Raw genomic sequence first — 12032 nt, 5'->3', positions numbered from 1 at the left:
GATCTTTTTTACAATTACTGTATTTGGAGGGCTTCTCTCATGTAAGAATATATCTGAGACATCTAGAAGTGTGTGCCTTTGCTATCTTTTTTGCCTTGACATGTAATAGTATTATTTATATGTAGTTTTGTTGTTATTGATCTTCCCTGACATATGTGTGTTTCCTCAGACGGTGCTGAACCCCCAGGCTGGTCAGGAGGTCCAGGTAGAGCTGTATGATAAAGACATGGATGCAGATGACTTCCTGGGAAGGTGTGTTGTAACTGGCCCAACTATACACCATTTAATCAGTAACCTGCTATTGATAGTTTAGGACTATGTCCCCAAGGGCACCTTATTCCCTATATAGCGCACAACGTTTGACCAGAATCCTATGGTCCCTAGTCAAAATTGGTGCACTAAATATGGTATAGGGTGCTATTTGGAATGCACACAAGATAAGAGTTACAGTTTCATGCACTTTGGTCTCATGGTGGATGAAATGGTTGAAATGTAGGACATCGTTCTACTTTTCTACTTTCACATATCAAATATATAAATGGTCAAAAGAATACAATACCTTTTTGGAGAGTTGCCAAAGCATCTGCTTTGTGTGTGTGTGTGTGTGTGTGTGTGTGTGTGTGTGTGTGTGTGTGTGTGTGTGTGTGTGTGTGTGTGTGTGTGTGTGTGTGTGTGTGTGTGTGTGTGTGTGTGTGTGTGTGTGTGTGTGTGTGTGTGTGTGTGTGTGTGTGTGTGTGTGTGTGTGTGTGTGTGTGCAGGTTTATGATGAGGCTGAGTGATGTCATCAGCTCCCAGTACACAGACCAGGTGAGTCAGTGTATTGAGATATGTACTTCTCTTTCTAGCCTGACTTCCATGTGAGGTCATTACTGTTGTCACAGCTTTGCTTTATTTTCCATCTTTATTTTATTGTGCCTCACTTGTTAACAGCCTATGGGTATATTTCTGTGTTCCAGTGGTACACTCTGAATGATGTGAAGTCAGGTCGTCTTCACCTGGTACTGGAGTGGGTACCAACAGTATCACAACCAGACAGACTGGATCAGGTCAGTTCTTCCTGTTTCAGTTTCTTCTGTCTCCCCGTCTCTCGCTTTCCCTGTTATCTTTTCTTTCACTGAGTTTGATTTAACCCTCTCTTGCCTCATACAATCATCCTATGACATATTCATACTGTTTACATAAGGAAATCTTCCTGCATCCAGAATGCAGTTGACTCAAATTACATAACTCATATGAGGCTTTTGTATTTATTAGGGACCCCCACCCCACTTAACAATTAAATAGCACAGCATTAGGTTAAAAGATGTGTCATTTTAACTCCTGGCTCCCCATGCTCCAGGTGCTGCAGCTACAGTCTCTCCAGTCCTACCAGAACAAGGCTGTTCCCTCTGCTGCTCTGCTCTTCGTCTACATGGACAGAGCCCACTCACTGCCTGTGAGTCACCTTTCACCTCTGATGTTGTCATGATCTTTATAGCCGACTGTTGTCATGATCTTTATAGCCGACTGTTGTCTGATGTTTGTGATAAACTGCGATGATTCGCCTTGCTGTTTCCTTTGGTAATTGTAAGTCTGTGCACACTTGTTCTCTTGTGTTGTGTAGTTTATTTCATTGGTGAGATATGACCTCAGTGTTATAGATGCAATATGCAGAAATCGCTCTGGCAAATCCTGGTTGCTAAAATTCAAAGAATTAGACTAATTTCAGTTTGACTAAACAAGCAATGTGTAGAGAATCATTGAACCATCTAAACTGCTGTGAAATATATTTTCAGTTGTCTGAATCTGGTGACTGAAACTTATGATCGGGAAGTATAGAAATAGTGCATAGAACAGATCTACTGCTTCTAAGACTTGCTTTCAATGAGAATGACAACCATATAACTCACATCTCTAAAAAGTTACATATTGCAGCTTTAATTGTCTTATGATCAAGATTTGATGGTATCATATTATGTCACTGAGTTACCCATAGTGACATGTGTTTGTAGATGAAGAAGAGTGGGAAGGAGCCAAAGGCTGGAGCTGAGCTTGTTCTGGGAGAGACAACATATAGAACAAAGGTGAGGTTCTCATCTTAGAAGATCATGCTAGTAATTTGTCTTAGATTGACCAAATAACATCTCTTTTTCCCTATCTCCTCGATCTCTCTGAAGGTGTGTGATCGCACCAACTCCCCCCAGTGGGATGAGGCTTTCTACTTTCTGGTTCGTGATCCCAAAGAAGAGATGCTCATAGTGAAGGTGAGAGGTTGTTTATTTGTGATTGCAAGCACTTTGCCTCCTGTTTTATTACTGATTTAACACACAATACGATTCCTTTATTGTCCACCCATGTGTGGAAGTGTTGTTCAAGTCAGCACATCAGTGTTCATTTTGTCAACAATAACTATGACGAAAAAACAAACTATTTTTCCTGACTAAAACTAAACTCAGCAAAAAAAGAAACGTCCTCTCACTGTCAACTGTGTTTATTTTCAGGAAATGTAACGTGTAAATATTTGTATGAACATAACAAGATTCAACAACTGAGACAAACTGAACAAGTTCCACAGACATGTGACTAACAGAAATGGAATGGGGTGGGGTGGGTGGGGGGGGGGGGGTCAAAAGAAAAAGTAACAGTTAGTATCTGGTGTGGCCACCAGCTGCATTAAGTACTGTAGTGCATCTCCTCCTCATGGACTGCACCAGATTTGCCAGTTCTTTCTGTGAGATGTTACCCCACTCTTCCACCAAGGCACCTGTAAGTTTCTGGACATTTTGGGGGGGGGAATGGCCCTAGCCCTCACCCTTCGATCCAACAGGTCCCAGACGTGCTGAATGGGATTGAGATCCGGGCTCTTCGCTGGCCATGGCAGAACACTGACATTCCTGTCTTGCAGGAACTCACTCACAGAACGAGCAGTATGGCTGGTGGCTTGTCATGATGGAGGGTCATGTCAGGATGAGCCTGCAGGAAGAGTACCACATGAGGGAGGAGGATGTCTTCTCTGTAACGCACAGCATTGAGATTGCCTGCAATGACAACAAGCTCAGTCCGATGATGCTGTGACACACTGCCCCAGACCATGACGGACCCTCCACCTCCAAATCGATCCCGCTCCAGAGTACAGGCCTCGGTGTAACCCTCATTCCTTCGATGATAAACGCAAATTCGACCATCACCCCTGGTGAGACAAAACCGTGACTTGTCAGTGAAGAGCACTTTTTGCCAGTCCTGTCTAGTCTAGCGACGGTGGGTTTGTGCCCATAGGCGACGTTGTTGCCGTTGATGTCTGGTGAGGAGCTGCCTTACAACAGGCCTACAAGCCTTCAGTCCAGCCTCTCTCAGCCTATAGTGGACAGTGTGAGTGAGGACTGATGGAGGGATTGTGCGTTGCTGGTGTAACTCGGGCAGTTGTTGCCATCCTGTACCTGTCCCGCAGGTGTGATGTTCGAATGTACCGATCCTGTACAGGTGTTGTTACACGTGGTCTGCCACTGCGAGGACGATCAGCTGTCCGTCCTGTCTCCCTGTAGCGCTGTCTTAGGCGTCTCACAGTACATACATTGCAATTCATTGCCCTGGCCACATCTGCAGTCCTCATGCGTCCTTGCAGCATGCCTAAGGCACGTTCACACAGATGAGCAGGGACCCCGGGCATATTTCTTTTTGTGTTTTTCAGAGTCAGTAGAAAGGCCTCTTTAGTGTTCTAGGTTTTCATAACTGTGACCTTAATTGCCTACCGTCTGTAAGCTGTTAGTGTCTTAACGACCGTTCCACAGGTGCATGCTCATTAATTGTTTATGGTTCATTGAACAAGCATGGGAAACAGTGTTTAAACCCTTTACAATGAAGATCTGTTTGACGATAACAAGCCGAGATGCCCTGGAAAACTATTACAAATTACTCTTAATTTTTGTTGACGATCAAAATTACACGTGAGACTGACATTTTATTTGACATGACATTCGGACCGCAACAAGAGAGAGAGTAAACATTACATTCTCTGGCAACAGCTCAGGTGGACAATCCTGCTGTCAGCATGACAATTGCATGCTCCCTCAAAACTTGAGATCTGTGGCATTGTGTTGTGTGACAAAACTGCACATTTTAGAGTGACCTTTTATTGTCCCCAGCACAAGGTGCACCTGTGTAATGACCGTGCTGTTGAATCAGCTTCTTGATATGCCACATCTGTCTGGTGGGATGGATTATCTTGGCAAAGGAGAAATGCTCACTAACAGGGATGTACACACATTTGAGAGAAATAAGGTTTTTGTGTATATGGAAAACTGTTGGGATCTTTTATTTCAGCTCATGAAATATAGGACCAACACTTTCCATGTTGCGTTTGTATTTTTATTCCGTATAGTTGGTTAGTTACAAGTCAATTTTCCTTTCATTGGCAGAATTGACATCTTTGAGTTGCGCGGTCCTATGGGAAAAATAATATTAGGAGTCAGATTTGTGTCCCATTCGACCACATAGTATTTTGCCATAGCTCAGAGTCTGTCATGTGCCTTTTTCTCAGGAGTGGTTTCCTTCTGGCCACACACCCATAAAGCTCAGATTGGTAAAATGCTGTTGAGACTTGTCCTTCTGGCAGGTTCTCCCATCTCAGCCATGGAATTCTGTAGTTTCAGAGTGGTTATTAGGTTCTTGGTCACCTCCCTTGCCCAGTTGCTCAGTTTGGTCGGACGGCCAGCTCTAGGCATAGGCAGAGTCTGGGTACTTCCATATTTTTTCCATTACCCAATGATGGATGCAACTGAGCTCAATTTGGAGTGTCATTGCAAAGGCGTGTGAATAATATAATAATAATAATAATATATGCCATTTAGCAGAAGCTTTTATCCAAAGCGACTTACAGTCATGTGTGCATACATTCTACGTATGGAATACTTATGTATTTCATTTTCAATAAATTTGCTAACCTTTCTTAAAACATGGGGATAGTAGGCCTAGTTGTACAAGGCTATATTCCGTAAGTAGTCATTGGGGCCACAGTGTCTCCTGACCCCTCCTGTCTCAGCCTCCAGTATTTATGCTGCAGTAGTTTATGTGTCGGGGGGCTAGGGTCAGTTTGTTTATCTGGAGTACTTCTCCTGTCCTATTCGGTGTCCTGTGTAAATCTAAGTGTGCGTTCTCTAATTCTCTCCTTCTCTCTTTCTTTCTCTCTCTCGGAGGACCTGAGCCCTAGAACCATGCCCCAGGACTACCTGACATGATGACTCCTTGCTGTCCCCAGTCCACCTGGCCATGCTCCTGCTCCAGTTTCAACTGTTCTGCCTTACTATTATTCAACCATGCTGGTCATTTATGAACATTTGAACATCTTGGCCACGTTCTGTTATAATCTCCACCTGGCACAGCCAGAAGAGGACTGGCCACCCCACATATGCTCTCTCTAATTCTCTCTTTCTTTCTCTCTCGGAGGACCTGAGCCCTAGGACCGTGCCCCAGGACTACCTGACATGATGGCTCCTTGCTGTCCCCAGTCCATCTGACTGTGCTGCTGCTCCAGTTTCAACTGTTCTGCCTTATTATTATTTGACCATGCTGGTCATTTATGAACATTTGAACATCTTGGTCATGTTCTGTTATAATCTCTACCCGGCACAGCCAGAAGAGGACTGGCCACCCCACATAGCCCGGTTCCTCTCTAGGTTTCTTCCTAGGTTTTGGCCTTTCTAGGGAGTTTTTCCTAGCCACCGTGCTTTTACACCTGCATTGTTTGCTGTTTGGGGTTTTAGGCTGGGTTTCTGTACAGCACTTTGAGATATCAGCTGATGTACGAAGGGCTATATAAATAAATTTGATTTGATTTGATTTGATATATGAATGTGTACATGATGGAAGTTAGTGGTAGGCTAAATATTCATTATGTAATAGGAAAAAAATGCACGGACTATTCTGTGACTAAAATAGCTGTGTCTAAAACGAGACAAACATTTTCCAGTTTTAGTTGACTGATAACTGAAACTAACAAAGGATGAAATGACTACAATGTGAGCATATAATATCTGCCAAAATGAACACTGCAGCACATTACAGATTGAGAAACTAAAGTATGTCTATTGTCAATGACCCATCTCTCTACATGCAGCTCTCCAGTGCTTGGGATCAGGCGATGGGTTCTCTGGTGGTACCAGTCAGAGAGCTGCTGTCACAACCAGATCTGGTCCTGGATCAGTGGCTGAATCTGGATGGAGCCTCACCTGACAGTCAGATTCTACTGAGGGCTGAACTCAAGGTTACACACACTTCTATATCCTCAATTGTTTTTGTTGAAATGACTACTTACGGAATGTATCTCTCAACAGATTCTGGAATCTAAAATGGTGGACCTGATAGGTCATGGAATTCTTCCGTGTGCTGCAGGGAACTGTGGGCAGGTGAAGCTGTCTCTCTCCTATGCCTCAAAGAAGAAGAAACTGACCATCACAGTCCACGCCTGCAGGTTTGCATCATTCATACCTCTACCATGTCATATAGCAAGAGCCCAGAGTTTGTTAGGCGATATGATGGTCAGCAAAAACTACTGCCCCTTACATATAGCATAGCTTTAAACTCATTACTAAAGAAGGGGTCCCTTCCTGTAATGATATCCCGATCATACATTTTCAAAAAAAAAATCCTCATACTCTACCTCTTTCTCTTACCTTACCAATTGACAAGACTTTTTAAGGCCATGGATCACATGTTATGTGTTTGTGTATAGGGATCTGGAGTCGCCCAGTAAAGAAGGTCTAGACACCTACGTCTCCCTCATGCTGCTGCCCGACAAAAACAAGGCCACCAAGAGGAAGACAAGCATCAAGAAGAGAGACCTCAACCCAGAATATAACGAAAGGTGTGTAATGTTATCAGCATTGGCGTGTGTGTGTCAGGGTTTCCGTTAGGAAAATGCGGCGCACGACAAGCGACGGAAGATTTTCATTTATTGGACTTTTGAGAAATTGACCGGTCATCGATATGCATTGGGTGCATATCCCAGGGCGTCCACTCTCTCAGCCAGCACCGTCAATAAACAAGGGCCAAGCGAGCCACATTTACATGTCCTTAAAAACAGCCTATAACAAATTGCCAAAATACAATTCCTTGTGTTTCGATGTGTAGCATATACAATCTATATTGCCTTATTCGTTTTTACTTTCCTAAAACAATAATTGTCCACCTCACAGTTCAGCTGTACGATATAGAGATAAATATGCCGGGGGCATGCTACGACACCGACATGCTTTTCTTTATCCTTGTCAGATAGGCTTCTGCTATACAGATATAGGTGTACAGAAAGACGCTAATTCGTACATTTTCTATAAAGATAAACATTATGTTGTTAGATCATAGGAGTAACACTGGTAGACCTAAAACATTCCTCACCTCAAGATCAACTGTGGAAGTCAGTTGGAGCACCAGTACACACTGCCTTTATATCAACAGGCTAATAGCCACTCCAAACCTTAACAAAAGTTTCTAAACTTTATTAGGGTAAAATAAATAGTAAGTCAAGCAATTGTTTACAGGGAAAATACGAGCAGGATATTATATTGCGGCAAACATTACAGTTGGAACTTGATTTGGTCAAAGAAAATGGCTCAACAGAATGAAGCAAAACACTTGCGAACTGGTTTAAACCTTCTAAAAAATGTTGAACCGTTTATATTGCAGCAATTACCAAGAAAGGCTAGTGCCTAATGATATCTATTTTACAACAGGCCTATTAATAACCGTCTTAAACTAAATATAGAGCACACAATTAAAAAGACAGATCAAACTTAATTTAGCCAATGAAAATGTCTCAACAGAATGAAACAAAACATGTTTTGTATATTTAAAGAACTGGTTTAGATAGTAAATAGGCCTACAATAATAAAAATGTAATTAAAAGTTTTAAAAAATGGCATCCTACCTGCATAGTGAATTGCACAGTAGCCTGCATTTGGACACACCAACGTTCTTCTCATTTTTATCCACTACAACATGAAAGCTTGTCCATTCGGAGGACTTTCCCCTTGTAGGCTTTTCACTATAGGCATACTCTCTAACTTTTGTTTTATTTCAATGAAAAAGGCCTCCATCTTCGCAATCAACAGTAACCCAAGGCTTCTCTCTCACTGTCTCATCAGCAGCGCGTATGTAAGGCAACATGCAAGGAGTGAGAGAACAGTGCTGAGAACAGTGCTGAGAACAGTGACTTCAGAAAGTATAGTGTTACAGCCTGAGTTTAAAATTTATCCAATTGAGATATGAAATTTTTGAAATAATTGAAAATTAAAAGCTGAAATGTCTTGAGTCCATAAGTACTCAACCCCTTTGTTATGCCAAGCCTAAATAAGTTCAGGAGTAAAAATGTGCTTAACAAGTCATATAATAAATTGCGTGGACTCACTCTGTGTAATAAGTGTTTAAAATGATTGTTGAATGACTACCTCATCTCTGTACTCCACACATATAATTATCTGTAAGGTCCCTCTGTTGAGCAGTTATTTTCAAACACAGATTCAACCACAAAGTCAAGGGAGGTTTTCCAAATGCCTCGCAAAGAAGGGCACCTATTGGTAGATTATAAAAAAAACATTGAATATCCCTTTGAGCATTGTGAAGTTATTGATAACACTTTGGATGGTGTATCAATACACTCAGTCACTACAAGGATACCTGCATCCTTTCTAACTCAGTTGCTGGAGAGGATGGAAACCACTCAGGGATTTTACAATAAGGTCAATGGTGACTTTAAAATAGTTAATGGCTGTGATTGGAAAAAAACTGAGACTGGATAAACATTGTAGTTACTCCACAATACTAACCTAATTGACCGTGAAAAGAAGGAAGCCTGTACAGAATACAAATATTCAAAAACATGCATCCTGTTTGCAATAAGATACTAAAGTAACCTGCAAAGTAATTAAGTTTATGTCCTGAATAAAAAGTGGTATGTTTGGGGCAAACACAACACATCACTGAGTACCACTTTTCATATTTTCAAGCATGGCTGGATCATGTTATGGGTGTTTATTTTTTAATTTAACTATGAAAGTCAGTTAAGAACAAATTATTATTTTCAATGAAGGAACAGTGGGTTAACTGCCTGGTCAGGTGCAGAACGACAGATTTGTACCTTGTCAGCTCGGGGATTTAACCACTAGGCTACCCTGCCACCCCGCTTGCCATTGGCAAGGACTAGGGATTTTTTTAATGATAAAACAAAATGGAATAGAGATAAACACAGGCAAAATCCTAGAGGAAAACCTGGTTCACTCTGCTTTCCAACAGACACTGGGAGACAAATTCACCTTTCAGCAGGACAATAAGCTAAAACAAGGCCAAATATACCCTGGAGTTGCTTACCAAGATGACATTGAATGTTCCTGATGGGTCTAGTTACAGTTTTGACTTAAGTCTTCTTGAAATTCTATGGCAAGACTTGAAAATGGCTGTCTAGCAATGATCAATAACCAACTTGACAGAGCTTGAAGAATTTTTAAAATAATAATGTGCAAAGCATAACTCTGTGTCTCGAACTGCTTTGCTTTATCTTGGCCAGGTCGCAATTGTAAATGAGAACTTGTTCTCAACTTGCCTACCTGGTTAAATAACGTTTTTTTATTTTATCTGCCAAAAGCTGTCAATTACCAGTTAACGGAAACCCTGGTGTGTGTGTGTGTGTGTGTGTGTGTGTTAGTTATGATCCTCGTGTGTACTGGAAGTCCCCACAAGGATATTAACCAAGGAAGATTCTCTCTCGTGGGGACATTTCTTAGGTCCCCATGAGGACAAAGGCTATTTTAAGATTAGGGGTCATGTTTAGGGAAAACAGGATTTTGAATGCAAATCAATTTTAGGTCCCCACAATGATTGTGTGTGCACCAGTCAACAGAGTCATTTGAACCTGTGGCAGCAGAATGTAACAGTATTTTCCTCCTGTCTCTCTGTGTAGGTTTGAGTTTGAGCTGTCTGTGGAGGAGGCCAGGCGCAGGCATCTGAGTGTGTCAGTGAAGAACAGCAAAGCCTCCTTCAGGAGCAGCGATCTCATTGGACAGGTCAGCCAGGATTTGGATTACTGCTTCTGCTATTATGGCTATACTGTACTCATCATACTGTACTATCAGCTGGGTAACTTCGGAGTGAACATGGGAGTCTTTACTTTTTACAAGCAATGCGCACCTTTCTCACCTGGTGCAGATGATGATTCATGCTTCTGTTCTACTCAAGCAAAATCATAACAGTATTATGTAAATACCACTTGTTTAGAATGGTGTATACTAATATATATTAACTCCAAACTGTCTTTTTCAGGTGCAGATAGAGCTGGCTCAGATTGACCTGGCCTCAGGGGTTACAGAATGGTGAGTAGTAGCCATAAAACAGAAAGTGGGCGACTAGTGCCTAGATTCAATCCGGAATGGGGAAGATCTGAAATTGAAAGGCAATGTTCCCACGTTTGTGGAGACTGCAGTCACGGTAAACACTGCATATGTCGGCTCAATCAGAAAATACCTTTAAATCTCAATCACGCTATTACGCAGATCTTCCGCGCTCCGGATTGAATTTAGCCCTTATTGATTGTGAGTGTAAAGGTCGGTTGGCCGAAATGTGTACATTTGTACTGTTATTATGTTTGCATCTTCTCATTGGAGATCAACTATTTAATCCTCCTCCCCTCCCCCAGGTTTGACTTGAAACATGAAGCTGAATAGTGGATCTGTCATACCACAGGGTTAAAGTTCACCTGTACAGCCTAACTCACGCCGATGCCTTCCCCCACCTACCACTGCTGCAGCCTTCCCTGTCCTATCACCTGTTAATGTCGATCTCTAAATATCCACATATCAATATTATCACTAAAGACAGGGCTCAATAGGTCAGAACCTGGATTGAACCAGGAGAAATTCTGTATTATATAGTTTCATCTGAAATTTATACCTAGTATTAATAGTTAAGGTCAAAATGTGTACATACTTCTGAAAAGGTTGAAGGTTATACCTGCATACTTTAAGAACTGATGAGGGTTATATCCGTTTATTAAGGTTACTTTTGAAGTCTACATTAATAACTTGTTAGGGATATTTGAAGATCATATGAAGGTTATGTACGTTAAAGGTTAATGTACTAATGAACGATAGCTACATGCATTTATCTTGCTAAAGTAATATCAGTAAGGAAGGAGTTAATATTATCAAGGTAAAGAGACTCTTGCCTGATCCAGGAAGTGAATAGGGACCAGCATGCGTTGTCAGTATACGGTATCAGATTGGTATTATCAAATAACTTGTAAGCAAAGTAACAATACATTTGAAAGATATCAGCAAATTCCATTATATTATGGAATGATGTTTGCTGTGGAAAATGGTTAAGCATGTTAATACTAATAGAAGGATAATGAGGAAGTAAAATGTTAAGTATAGTATGAGTCCTTGCGGATTGAGAGAGAAAAATCAGGTCCGGGACAAGGTCCGGTGAACAGTACACTTTAACCCAAATATTTTACTCAGTGTCTAGTCAGGAACCTCCCTTATTAAAAGAGCATTGATTTTACTTTGCCTTATGTTATCACAGAGACTTATATAGTATATACTGTACCAATGGGGCGGCAGGGTAGCCTAGTGGTTAGAGCGTTGGACTAGTATCCGAAAGGCTGCAAGTTCAAATTCCCGAGCTGACTAGGTACAAATCTGTCATTCTGCCCCTGAACAGGCAGTTAACCCACTGTTCCTAGGCCGTCATTTAAAATAAGAATATGTATATATATATATATGTGTAAACAGTACTGCCATCCTTGTGAAATTCAGCCAATTATCAAGGCACTCTGATATTACAGTTATTAATTTCTAACTAATACAAAAAAAGTATTTCTGTTGCCATTTGTATTTTACTAATTCATTGTCATACATGCATTCCATTCCATTCTGCTACATCATATATTTTTACTTGCCCTTGTGTTGCTATGCTGCTTTGTGTTTTACATTTGTTTTGATGTAATGTGTTAAAAAAACAAAGATACACAATTGTGCATATATTCATCCTTTCTAGCAGGGTTGTGCTCA

General features: G+C 41.3%; 1 protein-coding gene across 3 annotated transcripts in view; it reads left to right on the top strand.

Moving 5' to 3' along the window:
- The window catches only part of LOC124031224 (extended synaptotagmin-1-like), a 51471-nt gene extending 39793 nt beyond the window's left edge, over nucleotides 1-11678 (top strand). For 2 of the 3 annotated variants that reach the window (XM_046342249.1, XM_046342248.1), the window contains exons 41-52: nucleotides 170-252; nucleotides 759-807; nucleotides 957-1046; nucleotides 1340-1435; nucleotides 1992-2063; nucleotides 2157-2243; nucleotides 6092-6238; nucleotides 6309-6445; nucleotides 6707-6838; nucleotides 9926-10028; nucleotides 10285-10334; nucleotides 10658-11678. In XM_046342249.1, the coding sequence (XP_046198205.1) occupies nucleotides 170-252; nucleotides 759-807; nucleotides 957-1046; nucleotides 1340-1435; nucleotides 1992-2063; nucleotides 2157-2243; nucleotides 6092-6238; nucleotides 6309-6445; nucleotides 6707-6838; nucleotides 9926-10028; nucleotides 10285-10334; nucleotides 10658-10685 (1074 nt within the window). In that variant the 3' untranslated portion in view covers nucleotides 10686-11678. Of the gene's footprint in view, nucleotides 1-169; nucleotides 253-758; nucleotides 808-956; nucleotides 1047-1339; nucleotides 1436-1991; nucleotides 2064-2156; nucleotides 2244-6091; nucleotides 6239-6308; nucleotides 6446-6706; nucleotides 6839-9925; nucleotides 10029-10284; nucleotides 10335-10657 lie in introns of those variants that run through there. The other variant, XR_006838094.1, reaches the window with a different exon arrangement.
- The last annotated feature ends 354 nt before the right edge of the window (nucleotides 11679-12032 follow it).

The sequence above is a fragment of the Oncorhynchus gorbuscha genome, linkage group LG03, assembly GCF_021184085.1.
Source record: "Oncorhynchus gorbuscha isolate QuinsamMale2020 ecotype Even-year linkage group LG03, OgorEven_v1.0, whole genome shotgun sequence".
NCBI lineage: Eukaryota > Metazoa > Chordata > Actinopteri > Salmoniformes > Salmonidae > Oncorhynchus > Oncorhynchus gorbuscha.
This window is presented reverse-complemented; position numbering and strand designations above follow the sequence as displayed.